Genomic DNA, 19,946 nt, shown 5'->3' on the forward strand with positions numbered 1-19,946 from the left:
AATCGGTCACATCGTTGGCCCTACATAATAGTATTTGAAATTGACGTGGTACACGCATACCTTTATACAATCAAAAACTCGACGGAATACAAAAAACAGACCCTCAAAACAACTTTCAGAAATAACTGATAGGTATTTAAGAAGACTCGCATATACTCGAGTATAATAGTTCTAATTTTTTTTTTTTTTATTCGTTATTAATACAAATGTTACAGTTATGTAATTGTAATAATATATTTATATATATGTGCGTTCCTGATATGCAAGATTACATTTTTTTATTTAAATAATGTACAATTCGCATAATTTGCAGTATACCTAACGTCTTTTTCGTATCGACTTTTCATACATTAAATATAATAATATACTCAAATTACAACACATATCTCTCATATTATAATATAATTCATTATTTGAAAATATAGCCAATCGATTTATAAATAAATAGAATCTGCTTATAACAATGTTTCTTTATATACGTTTCTTTAAAATGTATGTACAATATTACGTTTGCGATATATCATGTCTTTTTCAAAATGATATGAAATGCTTTTTTTTGTTATAAATAAATAAAATTAAATTTAGGAAAAAAAATAATACCTACTTATTATTCGTACAATAATTTATAGGAATGTACCCTATGTAAATTATATTGTAAAATAATATTTTTTTCTTTTTTTTTTTTTAATTTTTAAGTATTATATATATATTATATATATAATATATATATATAAATATATTGTTCTTTCACCTCACACTTGTATAATACTTAACCTATATAATTATTAAATTATTATTATTATTATTATTATTATTATTATTATTATTATTCTAGTCAAACGGAATTTTGTTTTATTTTTGTCATTAAGGTTTATAATTGTATATTATATAAAAAAAAATTATATATATATATTAATTCGAGTTCAAACGATATACCTGTTCTCTCCTCGGCAACTGTGATCGATCAGTGTAGAGTTAAATTGTGACAAAAAAAAAATATGATATATATGACGTATATATCACGCATATATAGTAATTAATTTTTAAATTTATATTAATCATTTCTTGGTATTTGAATAGAAATTTTTGGAAAAAAAAAAAATTAATAATAAATAACAAGTCTACATAAAAAATATATAATAAAAAGACTGGTGCTTATTGTGTTTACTACTATAATTATTATTATATTTTTTGCTTTTTTAAAAAAAAAAAAAATTAAAAACTCTAACGTTTTCCTGATATTATTACTAAAAATTTGTTAGCAGATTGAACAATATCGTATATATGTATGTGTATTACATTCAAAACTATGTTTATAATATATTTATTGAAAACCATATATATATATATATATATACGATCATGTTTGCGGTTTATTACTTGTATTATTATTATTATTATTATTATTATTATTATTATTATATTATTATATTCGTTTTAATAGTTCTGAAATTTTGTTATTACTACATATATATATATTGATTTCGAATTTTAATTGTAATTATTATTATTATCATCTCATCATTATAGCGTTAAAATAAAGTAGATAAGCTATTTCAACATTACACTACTGTACGTAGGTACCTACGTGTATATTATATACACGTACAAAACGAGCACACGAACGTTGTATGAACATATATCCGCTATAGTTTATTATCATATATATAAATCGAATACTATCGTGAACGATATCTTATTGACGCGTCGCATTGTAGTGTACGATCAAATTTTTTCAACATTCGTTTCTCTCTAAAAAAAAATAATTTTCAGCGCGATAATACGTCGTACCGTAGTCGGCCAGAAAGATTTCACGCCTCGTATTTTTATGGGTGGACACAATATCCCATGAACGCCTCCTGTACCTACGCATTGCTTCCCGCCATTACCACCGCCCCACGACAATATTTTTCGATAACATTGGTTTTATACAACGCTCTGTACCGATGTAGGTAAAGACAGAGACTGATGGTAGAGGCCGGTATCCTAATAATTCATCTAAAAATTATCTCCGGAAAACGTTGCGTTCGACATGTTTGGTATGTACAACGACCACAGTGGTCGATCCATGACATCCCTGCCTCTTTTAAAACTAACATTTTTCATTTCTCCACCGTTGTTTCGTCCAAAAAACACAACGGCAATAAGTATAGAAATGCACGGGCATTTTCTCTTCTGTTATTTCAGCAATTTCGATCGTTAGCGAACAATTACTTTCTTAACGGTACTAGGTGATTTTTTTTTTTTTTAGAAATTATCCGAAATTATTCTCAAAAAATAATGTTCAACAATAGAATATACACTCTGCTGAACAACGCCCTCTGCCTTAACCTGTGCTAGCGGCAACGGGAGATTGCGTTTCGAAAAGCGTTTCTGGAATCTCCTGTGCGCACTCCTTCCTTTACCATCCCTTTCGGAAACGGATGACCAAAAACCATATGATGCGCGTAACACCTACGTGCAAGATCAACGAAATATCGTTCACACACATTCCTGGTACACTAAACGCACGTTCAAATAACAACGTTTTACGCTACGTGCACTCAACTTTTGTACGCGTGTAAATTCTATGTTCCATCGATGCAGTTGCGCCTTCGAATGCACACGATGCGTAATCAACATTTTCGGTTCTGGTTTTTCAAAAAAATAAAAATAAATCATCGAATATCGTTCGTGTACCTATTTTCGAAACGATTAAAAAAAAAAAAAAAAAAAAAAACGTACTTGTTTATCATCGATGATGTTCCGATAATCATTATTAGTCGTATCTTCCTGCTTACAAAAAAAAATAATAATAATAATAATAATAAAAAAAATAATAATAATAAAAAAAAGTATTTTACTATGGAACCGTTTATTTTGATTTTCATATAAGTATTGAAATTATAGTAGTCAATCGCTGTAGCATTAACATATCAGCGACACCTATAGTAATATCTGTTGTTGCTGATAATCGTAGAGACAGATCGCACACAGGTCGTATTTTTATTTATTTATTTTTTTTTATGAAATTTTAATATTATAATGTTTGTCGAGCTAACCATTTTAATCTCCAATTTCAATCATTGTTGTTCGTTTCCTTTTATTAACTATTTATATTCGTGTTTATTTGTTGTTTATTAATTATTATTTATATATTGTACTTAAATATATAAACAATTTTAATATGTATACATCTACTTTTTTTTTTTACATGTTTATACATTTTGTAAATGTATTTCTCCTTTTAATAAAAATAATTTTATCCACCCCGCAAACGTTATTATATTATAGACTGGTAAGTATGAAATCTGTTACGTTTTGTTTTACCACCATCTCTCACCTTTTTCAACCGAAAAACACCAACATATAATATTTCAGTAAACATCGAATATTGAACCTAGTTCGTTACATGTATTTTAAATATTTTAATGAGCTAAGTAATGCACCCACATTTTGTTAGGCGTCCAATGCACTTGGTAGCTAGATCGATAGGCCATATTTAAGCACTAGCTAGGGTGATCATACGTCCCATTTAAAACGGGATTGTCCCTTTTTATATCATTACGTCCCGTTGTCCCGAAAAACTTTGAACGGGACGCTTTTTGTCCCGTTTTAATCCTGTTACTTCCATAAAAATTGTAAATCGAGAGTAAAATAAAAATAAAAAGACATGTAATATAGTATATATATATATATATATATATATATATATATATATATATATGTACTACAAACTCATGTGTGAGACTTCTATTGAAATCGATTTTAAATACGAATAGTTTACCAACATACAGTACTATTTATAATCAACAATATTCGGTATAATAGGTATATTAGGTATATTAATCGAAAAATCGAACATAGTCGTGCAGTAATGTGTGTACATTGCAACGATCTTGTGTTATTAATTTTATAGCTACTGTATTTCAGTTCTTTTTATTTAAATTGTTGTGAGTCGTTAGTGTTATCACTTTTATTGTTTTTTTAAAATACCTAAAAGGAAATATATGTTCACTGTACCTTTGCTGGTTAAATAATGCAGTAATAGAAAGAATATTTTCAATCACAAATATTTTATGGACGAACGAAAAAAATCGTTCTCTCATACCAACTGTTAAAGCAATAATAATTCTTAAAAATAATTTTAAAAAATATTCCTGTAATGATTTTTATGATTTTTTGTTAACACAACCAAAACTATTAAATGCAATCAGTTCATCAAAAAAATATAATGTCAAAGGATGTAATGAAGAAAATCATGAACAATTGACATCAACTCAATAAAAATAAAGAATATTTTAAGTAATTTTTTTCAATCTCACAGCAAAAAAAGAATGCAAATCAATGTTTAATTAAAATATTAAACTAATTAAAAATTATTTTTATTGCATATAATATAGAAGTTAAGAAAAATGTGGTCTTTTTTTTAGAGAACATATTTGTCCCGTTTTTTTTTCATAAATATGGTCACCTTACACTAGCTAGAGTCTAACCTAACCAGTGTTAATTTCAGATTTTTTATCACGAACGTGATGTAGTAAATTTTCAGGGGGATGTATGGTAATATAGACGGAATGCTATAGGAATAATTATTCAATTTTTTCGAGGGTAAGCCCTATCCCACATTACATTAAAACTGGATGAAAGGAAAACATTACCAAATTCGATGATAATACATAATATTATGATGTATGGTATAATGAAAAACCAAATTTTTCATAAAAAATATAAAAATATTGGAGTATGATCTAGTTCATTGCTAGCGACCAGTGCCATAACACTGGAGGTTGGTGAAATGGGTGATTGTCTAGGGTGCAGCAAAATAAACAGACGCATTTTAGTTAAATTAAAATTGGTTGTTTAGTACCAAATAAAATTAGCCAAGGACATCACGGAGGGTAGTACTCTAGGTCCTAGCTAGAATTCAGTTCAGTAATCTACTTGACAGTTTAAGTCGAGTAAGTTTGATTTTTGTTTCAATAAGATATACAGATAATATCATTATTGGATAATACTAGTTGACAATAATCAAATTTAAATGAGTAGAAAATAATAAAATATGATTTAGTCTCATTAGTCATTATTAATCATTATACATATTTGATAGAAACATTTTTGAAACAATTATTCCTAGTTTCTATGCAAACTACATCAGAAAAAAATGAAGTAAGTAATTTGAGTGGTTTATCAAAAATTTTAAGTCTATTATAAATTAAAAATTCAATATATATCTTTTTATTCACAAATTTTAATGTTTTCATATCAACAGATCAAGATTATTTATTAGACATAATCAGTCATGTATAGTATTTGAGTAAATGTATTTAAATAATTTTGTAGTATTTAGAATACTTTCTGATTTGAGTATATGGGAAGTATTTTAAATACTGTATTGAACGTATTTGTATTTGAAAATCAAATACTTTTATACAAATACTTTTGAAAATTCAGTTGTCAGTCATCACATTTTTTTTTTTTTTAATTATTCTACTATTTTATATTTTATATTTTTTCACTCATTAATGTTCAGAACCCCTATAGCTGAAACTCTTCATTCAACTCCCATATTGAAAAAAAGTTCTTATCAAGTATAATACTTCACTGCTGTCTAGTGCTCCAGTTGAACGAATATTTAGTGTTGGGGAGCTATTTTATCAAAAAAAAGAGGAAAAATGAATGATGAATACTTTGAAAAAAATTTGTTACTGAAGTGCAACAAAAATTTTTGAGAATGATTTGTTTTAAATGCTCTGTATATCCTCTTCAATGATTATTTTATTACTTTATATTAAAGAATCGCTATAGTAATTATAAAACATGTTTTATTTATTTTCATTTTTTAGTATAATATAATTAAGAAGGTGATATAAAAACTTTTAATAATACTTGAATGTAACATGATAGTATTTTAAAATTAGTTATTACAAAATTAATTTGGCTTAGTAGAAAAAAAAGATAAAAAAGTATTTGAAAACTATTTAAATACATAATAAGTATTTGTATTTGTTCTTAAATACTTTTTCCTGAAAGAACTTGAAATGTATTTTAAATACATTCTGAATGGATGAATTTGTATCTGTATTTAAATACAATTTTAAAAGTATTTTTTACAACACTGGACATATTGTATAATATTTTCATTGTTTTATATTCAGTATTGGGGCAGAAACAATAAGTCAGCGATTTATGTATAACAGGCAACTACATATTCATCATAAATAGAATACATATTGTATGTTTGTTGACTCGAGTGAGGTGTATGATGAATGTTGCTTATGACTAGTCCTTCAGCCCCATACTATATATATGTACATATTAGAGATCTGTAAGGGCTGAACTAGCCCAACCCAGCCCGTTTTCAACCTGGCCCGTACTGGACTTGGACCGGACCATACCATAATATAAATATTGCGGGTTTGTTATGGGTGGGATTGCAGTATTTTTTTCTTTGGAATGGGCCGATCAAAAATAAAACTACCTAATATAACATAAGAATACTATACTAATGCCGATTATTGGCGTTGGAGAAGGAAATATTTCCAAACTGATGGAGTAGGCTTGACACAAGTCATAATAAAAATATGTCTATATTATTAGTGTATGTGATATTTATAATAATAGATCACTGATTAAAATAGATAGTAAATATTGCGTACAGGCTCGATTGGGTTGGACTTCAAAAAAAATTAAAGACCGGACTTAGGTGAGAGCATTTTGTAAGTTTAAGTTTCGGGCCGGATCGAACCGAAAAAAAATAGCCCGTGAAGATCTCTAGTACATACACACCCAAAAAGGTTTTTAAAAACATTGATATCTACAAAACAAAACTATACACAGAAATAAATTGGAAAAAAAAAAGAAAACAATAACCAATACACTTCAAATTTTTATATAAGTATAATTTTATTTTACTAAATTCAAAGTACTCAAAAAATATTTCATTGATGTTGATGACATGATAATAGTAACTAAATAAAATATATTCAGATGGTTTAAGGAATGTACAACTCCCTTTAAATTAATTGATGGTATAAAGTACTGTAGCTACTAATTACATTATGATTAAGGTAAAAAAAATTGGGGAGGAAAATTGTTGATTATAATGGAAATAATATAAGAAAAAATTAAATATACATTTTATTTGTTAATATATTACACAAAAGAAAAATGTTATTAATACCGTTTTTTGTATGGGAAATTTCTCTTACCGCCTTGGGTATTTTTTTGTTTTCCTACATTTCCATTGTTACGCTTTTTAATAGCAGTAAACACTGTTTTGTCAATAGAACCAAATCGAAGTTCACGAGCTTTAAGTTTGTCTTCTTTTTCACTCTAAAAATAAAATAATAAATGTTATTTAAACTAACGTTAATAAAAAAATTAATTAACTAAGTTAAATAAAACAAGAAAAAAATTTTAATTCAAAACAAAATAAAATATACAGTGTTCAACGATACAGGTAACACGAAATATTTCAAACGCATCACCTTCTATGCAATTTAGGTTTTTTGCAATGCATAAAGGACATGAAATTACATTTATTTTCGATAAATTTTAATTTTTAAAAAAAAATTCTGTGCATGAGCAACAAAATAATTTTTTTTTTAATGGCACTCCCCATTTTTAAGTTCAAATTTGAATTATGTCAATTTTTTCAAGCAACTTTGACCTTTAAAATTTTACTCTATCTTCAAAATTCACTGATTGAGAATGAGTTAAATTTTCGATTTATAATATTTGTATTTATCATATTTTTCAATAGTCTACTTAGAGTTTTACAAATTTATAAGTGATTTCATATAAATTTTTCTTAAAAATTAACTGTACTGTCATAAGTACAAGTAATTTACACTACTTCTACAGAAATTTTAACTAACCTGCACATAACGCATTAATTGTTCGCAAATATTTAGAGAGAATTTTTAATCATAGTTGGATGAAAACTCGTGGACCAGTACAATGGCTGCCAAGATCACCAGATTTGACACCTTTGAATTTTTTTTTATGGGGACATCTGGAGACAATTGTCTATTTTAACCCACCAAATGATCTTCAAAATTTGAAAAATAAAATAATTATTGTGTGTGTATAGTTAACCGATGAACAAATACTTTTTGTGATACACAGAGAAGTATTGCGACGGTGTGAAGCATGCATTGCAAATAATGGTAATAACTTCAAGCAATTTATATGATGAATTGTAAAATTTAATCAAAACTCACCTGTACATAATTTAATTGTTCAATAAAATCAAAATTTTGTTTTAAAACTGAATTAAAATAATAGAATATGTGTTAGTTTGTTTAGTTTGTTTGTTTATGTGTTATTTTTAATTAATCAAAATCATACCATTTACAAGAAATTTGAGTTAAAATGTTGGTGCCAGTATAGTGTGAAATCTACCATTACCCATAACAATAACCCATTACTATCTAGTTCTTTATCAGTAATTTATTGTTACAACCCCTTAACAGGTGCTCACACACAGGGTGTTGTAAGGTCATGGTTGGATGCAAAAATATCCATATGAAAAAAAAAAGAGAAGCGTACCTATCTATATGCTTCAGTCACATTTAGATCTGTATTGTTGAAAGGTGTGGTAGAAAAGTGAACCAGATTTGTTCATTGCTTTTTTAGATGATATGCGTGCTACATTCACAAATAGCTACTAAAATGAAACTTTTATTTTAAATATTTATTAGATGAAACTTATATTATCTGGATGTGATTTTGAAATTGTGATTTTTGAAATACGTGTGAGTCCACCTCCTCGTGGTGTATTTTAAATTATTTCTATGCGGCTCACAAATCGCATTCATCAAAAACAGGCTGGTAGATCACACTCTACACCAGAAACGAGCTGGTAGATCACAAGCTATACTGACACCAAAATTTCTATAGAAATAATGTAAATTACTTGTATTTATGACAGAACACTTAATTTTTAAGAAAAATTCATATTAAATCACTTATAAATTTGTAAAACTCTAAGTAGACTATTGAAAAATACAATAAATACAAATATTATTGCATAGGTCATGTGTTTGAAATATTTCGTGTTACCTTTATCATTGAATACACTGTATATATATATATATATACACACACACATATACAGTAGAATCTGTTTATTACAAAGCCGTATATAACGTTATTCCGAATAAATAGATTTAGCCATGTATTTGGTTGGTATTATATCTTAAATAAATAATGTTTTCGTCATCCGGATACGACTTTCGGATATAACAATTTGATTCTTCAAGTCTCTTGTAGATCATTATAAGCAGATTCTACTGTATATACATATATAAACAGTTATAGAATAAATAGATTTTTAATGCTTCAATAATAAAACGTATTGATAAAGAAGTTTGTTTTAATTACCTAGTATGGCATGTTTATTAAACTATACAGTTACTTTAGATAATCTATATTATAAATATATTAAACTCACATCATGCAAAGTTTTAGAAACTGTTTCACCAAATCTCTCGGCTCTCATTTTCAATTTATCATTATCAGCATTGGCTATTGGTTTCTAATTTGAAAAAATAATAATTTAACATTCGTTATTACAATAAAGTTATTAAATTTATATTGTACAATATGCTAGTTTACCAACTAGAAAAATCTATAAGCTTATATTTCAAATATGTAATACATTTAGTAAATATCTTACAATTTTAATACATAAATAAGCATTGATAAGCATTTTTTTAATAAGCAATAGTGATATTTTACATACTTGATCAGTAACAGCACCAAATTTAATTAATCGAGCCAATTTTTTGTCCTCTGACACTTCATTTCCAAACTTTTTAGCTCTCATTATTATTCTCTAAATATAATGTAAATCACTGAAATTCTTTATTTAATATTAATTTTTCACAATTTACCTCAGTTTGACTCATTGTTTCAACTTCATCTAACTTAATAATGCGGTCTTTATTAATTGATTCATCAATTTCTTCATTAGCTTTCTCTTCTTCTTTAGCTTTATTATCTTCACCATTTAACACGGTTACAGAAGAACGTTTTAATGTTACCTTTTTAGGTTGAATTACCTAAAGATAGTTATAATAAGTTATTAGTTTTTAATAATAAAATAAATAAATTTAATTAACAAAATTAAAAAAAAAAATTTGTAAAAATATTCAGAATATTTATATGACTAATTTATAATAAGTAATTAATGAAATACCTGTTGAACTTCCTTTTCTTCATGAATAATGCCATTGCCAACATTGATTTCTTCTTTCTCTGCACTATCTTCTAAAACTTTTGAATCATCAATGTCCGAATCGCCAAAATCATCCTTAAACATAAAATAAAAAAATGAGTTAAACATAGAAAAACTATAGCAATGTTAATAAATACCTCTAGAGCATCATCTTCATCTAGAATGTTGTGCTCATCCAGCACGGTATCCTCGATATCTAAAACTGAATTTTCGTTGGTTTTCTAAACTCTGTATCCTGTATTAATTTTATGCCTAACAAACCTGAGGATTCTGAATGATTAATCATACGATCAATGAGTTCTTGTTTATTTCCAACTGTACTCAAACCTCTTGCTTTCAATTCTTTCTTCAAATCATTAACCTTTGAAAAAAAAAATTGAAAAAATGTTAAATATTATTAATGTTCCAAAAACTCAAGTATGTATACAGTCAAAGATAGTGACAAAACTATAAATTTAACTGCGATTTCAGAAATAATTTATATAAAATAATGTGTAAAACATTCTTTTAAAGGTTTATAATAAATTAGGTAAAAATAATTATAAAACAATAATAGTTTTACAAAAAAATCTTATTTTGAAAGTTCACCTCTCCTACTTAAATGTAGGTATAATTAATACATATTTTAATTATTTCAATTTTAATAATATTAAGTCTCGAGGACCTTAAATTATATTCGTCTTGTAGGGAATTAATTACCAGTTATTAGATTTCGAGTTATTGCAACTCGACTGTAAACAAACTAATAATATTTCATAACATAATTAATATAACTCTTATTTGTGTTGAGTTAAATAAATGCTATTTAAGTGGCTTGTTTGTAGTTATGAATAATACTTAGAATCACAGACAATCTAAAAAATATAAGAATCTTGCTAAGCATTAATAAGGAATTTATTTTAAAATATCCATTAAATATTCCAAAATACCATAGGTACTACACTAATTAAATAAACTGATAAGAATATGATTTCTCGTATATTAAATGAATGCATAGTTAATTAGAATGAATCAATTCAAGGAACTACGATTAGGATACCAATGGAACTAATCTAATCACAAGGAACAAATGAACAGTTGAAACATAAAAATGAAAAATTATCGCAGTTTCGTGAAACCTTAGTGAAGAATCATGGAAATGGGAACGATAAAAAAAATAAACCATTATCGAAAAGAGTATTTTACCATCACCATTTTTGATAAAAATAAAAACATGTTATACAGCATTAATAGCTACTGGCGACGGCCGTGAGTATATTATAAATATGACGTTCTTACCTTCATTTTGCCGAGTTCTTCGAGTTTATTAGCATTACTCGTGTCTGACATCATTGACAGTTATGAAAAAAATAAGTAGAAATCGATACCAGAAAAAAAAATAATTAAATAATAAATAAATTTAATAAATAAATAATAATAATAATAATAATAATAATAATAATAATAACAATAAACACAAAACCGGGGAAACCAATGAGCCGCGAAACTATAAGACGATTGAAAACTTAGAAATAGTGAAAACTGTTAAGGCCGAAGTACACACTTACATCGGACGAGGGACAAAATTACTACGGTAAGTATCCTAAAAGAAATGCGTGCGGTGCCCGTGAGACGGCCGATGTTTGTTTATACTTTTTATCTTATCACACCGTTGCATAAATATTAACAGGATGACCAACATCGGCGTTTACGACGACGGCAAAGAAGAATGTTTCCTATCGGACAGAGCATACCAAACCAGAGGTTAAACCAGGTTTTTTTTACGCCCGGGAAAAATGTTAAAATTGCGTCCTATCATAGACCAATAATAAAATACTCTTCTCGAGAATTTTTTTTTAATAATTAATATACAACCATACTTATTGAGTTTTAACCAAATAACAGTATTTAAGAAAGTTAAAAATATCAAATTAGTTATTAATAATTACAAAAACTACCCCCTCTAAAATTTTACGCTCGAGGATGAATCCCCGTCTTACATCCCCTAGTTGCGCCCCTGCACCTATTTTTTCAGTTGCTAGTGCAATAATAGTTTAAATGTAAATAAAAATTAAATTATTAGAAACGCTTTTTGTCTATACAACCAACAATCATAACTTTGTAGTCATAAGTGGACAGGAGAGAAGCATAACCTTTTTAACAATTGTGTTTCTTAGTTAAGATTTTGTTTGAAAGTTTTTTCTTCAAGTTTTAGTTATGGAGACGTTTTCTATCCAGACAAGACACATGGATTTGATAAAAGTTAGACGGGGGAAGCATAGCCTTTTTAACAAACGTAGTCTTCAGTAAAATAATTTGTATCATAAATTGTTGTTGCGTGGACATGCGGTCATGACGTATACATCAGTAGGTACACTAAGACGATCCCAAAGTGTCTTAGATACAGGCGCAAGCAAATTAGCAGGCTTTTGGGGATTTAAACCGTCCTCCATCGAAAATGTTGAAAATAAATTAGGTATCTACATGACCTACAAATTGAATAGTTACATTTAAAGTTTCCCTTGAAATGTTTTCAAGACTCCTTCGGTATACGCTAGTGTTTGGATGCGCAGACGTATAAATCATTAGAATATCAGTATTCGGTTTCAATAGAAGCGATTCATTCGAAATGTGTAGTCAGTTTCAGTGACGCCGAAACCTACAATTCAGGTAGGGCACGTACTCATGAAACAAGATGAGATCTGATCACCAACCCACGATTGGATTTAGAGCTCAATAATATTTGCATCGCATGGACATTTTAATTAGATAAATAAGACACGTGGATAAATCTATCAGCGATGTGTGACGAGTTGATTAAGTTCATAATGAATTTAATAACTCGCTGATCCATCCAACCCACCCACCACTGAAATATTATTAAGAAAAGGGAAATCTGCTCTACCTGAATCCAGGGTTTGGTGCCACTGGTTAATTCATCAATAAGTTTTGCCTAACTCCATTGCATCTGCGATTGAAGAAAGTTGATAATTGGATTTGATTTTTTTTTTTTTATAAAAAACGGTCAATAAATTTTAGTTCATAAAAAATCAAACGTCCTATAATCTAAGGCTTAGACTACAATTTAATAAATTAGGAATTGCTCTTACCCATTGTGTAGGACTATAATTTGTGCGCAATGTGGGGGGCTGTTCTTTGCTCCATGGATAAAATCACATTTTTTCTGGTACGACAATTCAAGTCTGGATATCATACTATATGAAGTTAATATAAATTCAGTTCAGTCCATTCAAAGTTAAAATAAAATTTAGGCTACAAAAAATTGCAATAGTTAATCTTAGATTTAATTTAAGGTTGACAGACTTATTGAGTTTCAATTTATATATACATAATTGAAATGCTTATTAAGCACTTATTTTAATGTATAATAGGTACACACTAATTATACAATATTTATATACATAATATACACTATGTAATTAATTCACATAATAAATTTAGTTTGATATGAGAAATAAATAAATAAAAGTTACACTTCATAGTTTGGTTAGGTAATTATAAAATATATTCGAAATAATTATTAAATTTCTTGGTTTTGTTCGCTCAAACCTTCAGGTTCTTGAATAGCTTCTGGGAGTGGACAATACATATTAGAACAATAGTTTTCAATGAAATAATCACCACCATGTTCTGCATACATTTCTGGTGTTAATAAATATTTGTGAAAATCTCCACTGTTTGCAAATTCTTTAGCACCATACCAAGAATCCAGTAAAGGCGAATTAGATAATTTTACATTTATATTAGTTTCTAATGGTCTCATCTCTCTGAGTTCCCTATAAACCCGTTCCTTGAACCCTGGCAATTTTGTTGGACCACCAGTCAAAAATAAATTTTCTGCTAAAGCATTAGCTGTTTCTGCATTATATTTTTTTAAAATAAACTCTACGGTATCAGTTATTCCACCTTGACTACAGCCAATCATTGATGGTTGAAAAAGTACTTCTGCACACCTCATACGCTCTATACCAAAATGCAATTGGTGAGCTTCTTTGGGATTTTGCTCTTCGTTGGTATTAGAACTAACAAATGTAGGATCATAAAACCGTATAATTTCTTCTAGTTCGGTAATCTTTTCTTGTTCTTCATCACTGTCAGTGTCTCCACCTTCCTACATTTAACATTCAAATATTAATGTAGGTGATTATGGAAAATATTAATAAGAATATTAAGTATTTTAATTTATCAGAAATTGGTTTTGCATGTTATTATAATACGTTATATACTAATAAATTTATTTTGTTTAGTAAATATTATTATTTATGGATTTGGATTTCAGAATCTATTGTTAATCAGTGTATGAAATAGAAACATTTGAAATTCTAATAAGTATATAAGATTGTCAAAAAAAAAATAAGCAAAAATAGAATATATAGTGAAAAAAAAATATGAACTAATTGTTTATAATGAAGTAAACTCACTTTATTAATAACTTTGTAGACATCCCAATCTTCATCCCTGCTACCAAAATCATCATCTCTTTTATCTTTTCTAGCTAACTGACTAATTAACCGCATTCTTTCTAAAGATGCAGCTGTTCCTCTTTTAGCCATATCCTGTCTACGTTGTTTTCTCACAGCCTTTTTATCTATTATGTCTTGTCTCCTTTTATATATATCTTTGAGCCAAGTTTTTGAAATAGTATCTTCTTTTGGTAATTGAATTTTATTTTTAAAAAGTCTTAATTTGGGTTCTTCTGTAACATGTTCTTCAACATTAGAAGCATTAAGAGAAGCGGCAATTTTAGATTTAGCTCTATCAATTCTAGTTTGAAGATCAGAAATTAATTTTCTTAGATCTTTTTCATTTTTCAATCCATGAGACTTTAATACTTCCTGAAAATATGAGAATTCATTAAAATTTGTTATCTATATAAAATAAAACTTTAGAATAACTTTAAACTTTAAAATAAAATTTCAGTATTTACTCTGACTTCTTCAATAGGTTCTCCATCATCAATCATCTCTTGAATTAATAATAACTGTTGAAGCTGTTCTTCATCTTCAGCTAACTAAACGAACATTTAAAAATTCTACTTATTTAATATGTCTTTTAACCATGGTTTGTAAGTAAGAAAATACAAAGTAAATGTAATTACTTTTTCATCTCTTTTTCTAGCATTCATTTCCACTAGTTTTTTAGCCATTTCTCTTCTTTTATCACGTTGTTGATCAGGTGTTAAAACAACAGTCATGGAATATGGGAGTTGTATTCGTTTGACATTACGATCATAATAATCAGCATCTGACCATTTTTTTAACATGTCTGTATAATGAACCGCCAGAAATCCATGTTCATAGAGCAATTCCTTAAAAATTACTTTGACTATATCAAAATATTATAAATATAATAGTAATAATACCTCTGCTCGGCTAGGTGTAATAGCATTATAATGTGCTGGGTATTTAAGTTGAAGCAATTTATGTAAGTAATAGGTAATATGATATCCACCAACATCAATTCGACGAGTGTTCAATAAGTCTGGAGTACCTTTGATTACAGGTATGATGTGGGTTGTATGATGGCCACAATTAATGACAAGTCCAGTTTTTTTACCAATATTATGTTTGTAACTGAATAGTCCGTCTATTCCATAACAAATGCCAGGTACATGATAACATTCAAATAATAATTCTGACATTACTGAAAAAAAAAAATCTATATACAGACAAAATCAAATTAATAAATATAAACTACAGTCAGATTAACATTTGTACCTAAAAAGCATGTAAAAAAAAAAAAGGCCATTAAATACTGAGCTGGAATATTTGTTTTTTAAGTCATGTAATTTACAAAAATCTTGACATTTAGTTATTTAGTCCAATGTAATATAAATAGATGTCAAATATAATATCTCTTGTAATATCCAATAGTCACTCAAGTTTAAATGATTTACTTTATAAAAAAAGATAAAATCTATGTAATAAAATACAATGAAAAATTTTTGAAACAGATTTGTTACTCATAGATATGATTATAAAAATAAAAAAAAACCGAGTTTAAAAACTTATGATGAAAAATCATTTTAGATAAGGCAAAGGAAAAATACAGATATTGCTTTAATTCTTTATCCTATCCAGTTTCAATAGAAATACTTACAAAGCCGAGAATAATTAGGATTGGCAACAGGTTCTGTCATTAATATTGGATGGTTTATACTTCCATTGCTATCAATGCCTAAATGTGAAAAAGTATAGTCGAAAATCTGTTCTTGAACATTAAATTGAGTAATAACATTGCGGTCAAATTGTGATTTCAATTGGAACCTGACTGCTTCAATATTAGGTATGTCATTTCCTATTAATGTTTCACCATCCTAAACATGAATTGTTAATATTAATTTATATGTTTTCGTAATAAAAATACCATATTCATTACTTTTTTTCCACGTTCTTTTCTTGGACGTGCTAAAATATTTTTGAAAGTCAAATTTGGTGTTTTAGATGTTGCCCAACCAGCTTTACAAGTAAATGAACCTAAAATTATGAATTGTTATTTATCAATAACAAATATAAATTGGTGAATTATAGATCAGTATTATTAAATAAAAGTTACCATTATCAATAACAATAGGTGTTTTAGAATTTTTTAAAGCTTGTGTGTAATTGTAATACTTGTCAGGAACAAGTTTGAGATCCTTCAGTAATATTACTTCCTCAGACATTATTAATAAATTAGTTGATTCAAATTAGATCATATACCTCAAGTTGACATATTAATCAAACACTGCTACACATTTATTTGATTCAGTAATCAATACATTTAAATATTTACGTTAAAAGTATAATAACGAATATGCCGGGTATGATGAAATTAGAGACGCATAAAGAATTTTGAATTTTGATAAAATATATAAATAATTATAACTGATAAGTCATGTGCACTAAAAAGTGTTATTATAAAAATGCAGTTATCTACGGCCTCAAAATGTTATCAAATTTTAATTTTTCCAGGTATCAGCATAGCATTCTATTTACGAGTGACATCAAGATAAAGAATAAATTTATTCTTTAAAAAATTTATTCTTTATTTGGATGATAACAATGGATAATAATAATTTTTTATGACAACCACGGTCTTTTCAAAAATAACGGTTTTTTTTCTGCGATTAAACCATTGGGTAGTATTTCGTACCAGGGGCGTATTTAGACTTAAATTTAGGGGGGAGCTACTCAAATTTTTTCTCAAAATTTACAAGTAAAATTTTTGGTAATATTTATATCAGGTGAATCCTTAATATTTGTGGTTTTTTTTTTTAAATCTAATGCTGGATCCACTTAGAATGATCTTTTGTGTAGTTCTTTTTTAACACCTATTTGTGTTTTGAAAGTTTCGCTTTTGTTTTTTCTAATTTTTCATTAAATATGGACTGGGTCTATATATTATTTATCGTTATGGGATATATAAACGTTATAAGCAATTGATCGTTTAATGCTATAAATAATTTAAAGTTCAATTTAAGCGTTTAAACGTTATACAAATTTAAACTTTAAAAAATTTTCCGTTTACCGTTGTTGACAATTAAAACGTTATGAGAAATTTAGCGTTTTGCGTTATTTAAATTAGTGTAAAATTTGAAACGTTTTCAAATGTAGTAATACTATAAAATAAATCATAATTTTTGTTTCTTAATAAAATACCCATTACTTATATAAAAATTGTCTTGGTCTAAAAATTCTCGGGGAAGCGGATGCTCCCATCCCCCTTCCCACAAATACACCACTGTTTCGTACATACTGTTGTGTGCTAACCATTTGATTGTATTTCAGTTACTTGTTCAGTCTATTCAACGCTTGGATGTATCTCAGTTACTTGTTCTGTCTATTCAACGCTTGGATGTAGGTATAAAGTAGAAATAATAAAAGCCACTTGTGATAAAGAAATTTATTAAAACTGTTAAAATTATTCTAAGTGAAATAAATTAATTAGCTGTTTAAAATCTAAGTCCTAATACTTGTAACTGTTAAAAAATAGTCTAAGTCCTGACAGTTAAACTATAAAAATATTTCTAAGTCCAGACCATGACTAACGTGACCATACGTCCCGCTTTTGGCGGAACAGTCCCGCTTTCGAGGTAAATGTCACGCTGTCCCCAAAAAACCTAAAAATGTCCCGCTTGTGATAGGTATTTATTGATCACAAACCACCATAAATTTATACTGCATACAGTATACACTAAACGAATACCTACATATTATAAATATATATTTATTGTAAAACCCATATAATAGTCCATAGATAAAAATGATACAAAATAAGTAGGTACCTAATTCTAGCTAATTGTTGTTATCGCTGCCACCGCGTCCGCGTCGATTGCGGGAATCAACAATGAAGTTAGTTGTTCCGTTGCCTTGTCACGTGTTGCACTTCTATTTTTTTGACGTTCTTTACGACTTAACGTGATTATTTAATTTTGAAAATGCCCAAACGCAAGTGCTCATTTAATGATAAATTACAAACCAAGTATCTGTTTGTGAAAAAAAGAAGTGGTCCCTCCGACGTTACGTGTGAAAAGTGTCGTACAGATTTTAGTGTTGCACATAGTGGTGCTGGTGATATCGAGAAACATTTACGGTCAAAAAAACACAAATTATCCGATCATGCTTCCGCTTCAAGTTCATCAATGCTCAATTTTTTCAAGAAAACGGATTTACCTTCTTCTAAGGATTTTGAAGTTGTTGCTTCAGAAGCCACTTGGGCTTATCACACTGTCCCGGAAAATCATAGCTTTCGCTCGAATGATTGTGCGTCAAGTTTAATACAGACGTGTTTCGAGCACAAATTTAGACGTGCTCGCACAAAGTCCGAGGCTATTGTTGTAAATGTTTTGGCACCTATGGCAATACATGAGTTAAACGGCCACCTTCGTAAAGCGAATTGCATTACTTTGCTAACGGACGCTTCAAACCATGGTTCTACAAAATTATTCCCTGTATTAGTACGCTACTCTTTACCGTATGAAGGAGTGCAAGTAAAGATTTTAGAATTTCAAGAGCAACCGGGTGAAACATCGAATATAATTGTGGATTATTTAAAACAAGTATTGACTAAAAATGAACTGACGTCTAAAATTGTGGCGTTTTGTGGAGAAAATACTAACTGTAATTTTGGAGGAAAAAATAGAAAAAGAGTTAATAACGTTTATGCAAAATTAAACACGTCTCTTGGAAGGACTCTCATAGGAATTGGATGCGGAGCTCACATAATCCACAATGCGATCAAAACTGCTGCAGATTGTTTACCTGTTGATTTTAAATGCATAATTGTAAAAATATACTCATTTTTTTACATTTATAGCGTTCGTATTGAAGCTCTTAAAGAATTTTGTAATGCAGCTAACACAGAATATAAAAAAACTTATGGGCTATAGTAAAACTAGATGGGTTGCGTTGATGTCTGCACTGAAAAGAGTTTTGAAAATGTTTCTGCCGTTAAAAAAATATTTTCTGAGCATTGATAAATGCCCGAATATATTGAAAGAATTTTTTGAAAATCCCAGCTCTGAATTATGGTTGTATTTTATGCACGCACAATCAGCTACTTTTCGTCAAGCAGTGTTAAAAAAGATCGAAGGCCAAAAAGTGTTTGCAATAGATGCTGCAAATGAAATTAATCAATTCCTAAATAATTTAAATCAAAAACAAAATGCGTGCTATCTTCCCCACGCCATCCGTAATATAATGGGAAAATTACTAAAAACTGGTGCTATCAATGAAGAAAACGT

The 19,946-nt window shown here is 28.1% G+C and overlaps 2 protein-coding genes across 2 annotated transcripts; both read right to left on the reverse strand.

Moving 5' to 3' along the window:
• Positions 1-7,091: 7,091 nt before the first annotated feature.
• Positions 7,092-11,860, reverse strand: LOC112691290 (SAP domain-containing ribonucleoprotein-like). The gene is made up of 8 exons (XM_025565455.1): positions 11,501-11,860; positions 10,484-10,583; positions 10,360-10,424; positions 10,184-10,297; positions 9,879-10,046; positions 9,728-9,820; positions 9,437-9,520; positions 7,092-7,314 (listed from the first exon to the last, which is right to left on the reverse strand). The coding sequence occupies exons 1-8, from the start codon at positions 11,552-11,554 to the stop codon at positions 7,156-7,158; spliced, it is 837 nt and encodes a 278-aa protein (XP_025421240.1). The 5' UTR covers positions 11,555-11,860; the 3' UTR covers positions 7,092-7,155.
• A 1,819-nt stretch (positions 11,861-13,679) lies between these two features.
• On the reverse strand, positions 13,680-17,100 carry LOC112691146 (actin-related protein 5). Its single transcript, XM_025565302.1, has 8 exons — positions 16,778-17,100; positions 16,601-16,698; positions 16,322-16,538; positions 15,585-15,865; positions 15,321-15,530; positions 15,150-15,233; positions 14,644-15,057; positions 13,680-14,333 (listed from the first exon to the last, which is right to left on the reverse strand). Exons 1-8 carry the CDS (start codon positions 16,884-16,886, stop codon positions 13,743-13,745), a joined length of 2,004 nt encoding a protein of 667 aa, XP_025421087.1. The 5' UTR covers positions 16,887-17,100; the 3' UTR covers positions 13,680-13,742.
• Between the last annotated feature and the right edge of the window lie 2,846 nt (positions 17,101-19,946).

Source organism: Sipha flava, unplaced genomic scaffold (genome assembly GCF_003268045.1).
Source record: "Sipha flava isolate LNK unplaced genomic scaffold, YSA_version1 115_pilon_pilon, whole genome shotgun sequence".
Classification (NCBI taxonomy): Eukaryota; Metazoa; Arthropoda; class Insecta; order Hemiptera; family Aphididae; genus Sipha; species Sipha flava.

What these genes read in the sequence shown, in the direction of transcription:
- LOC112691290 (XM_025565455.1), bottom strand. Translation starts at nt 11,554, where the DNA reads ATGATGTCAGACACGAGTAATGCTAATAAACTCGAAGAACTCGGCAAA. An exon ending in AAGAACTCGGCAAAATGAAG is followed by an intron (nt 10,584 to 11,500) that starts GTAAGAACGTCA and finishes TTTTTTTCAAAG; the next exon opens with GTTAATGATTTGAAGAAAGA. An exon ending in AAGAAAAGGAAGTTCAACAG is followed by an intron (nt 10,047 to 10,183) that starts GTATTTCATTAA and finishes AACTATCTTTAG; the next exon opens with GTAATTCAACCTAAAAAGGT.
- LOC112691146 (XM_025565302.1), bottom strand. Translation starts at nt 16,886, where the DNA reads ATGTCTGAGGAAGTAATATTACTGAAGGATCTCAAACTTGTTCCTGAC. An exon ending in CTAGAAAAAGAGATGAAAAA is followed by an intron (nt 15,234 to 15,320) that starts GTAATTACATTT and finishes ATGTTCGTTTAG; the next exon opens with TTAGCTGAAGATGAAGAACA. An exon ending in TCTACAAAGTTATTAATAAA is followed by an intron (nt 14,334 to 14,643) that starts GTGAGTTTACTT and finishes TGTTAAATGTAG; the next exon opens with GAAGGTGGAGACACTGACAG.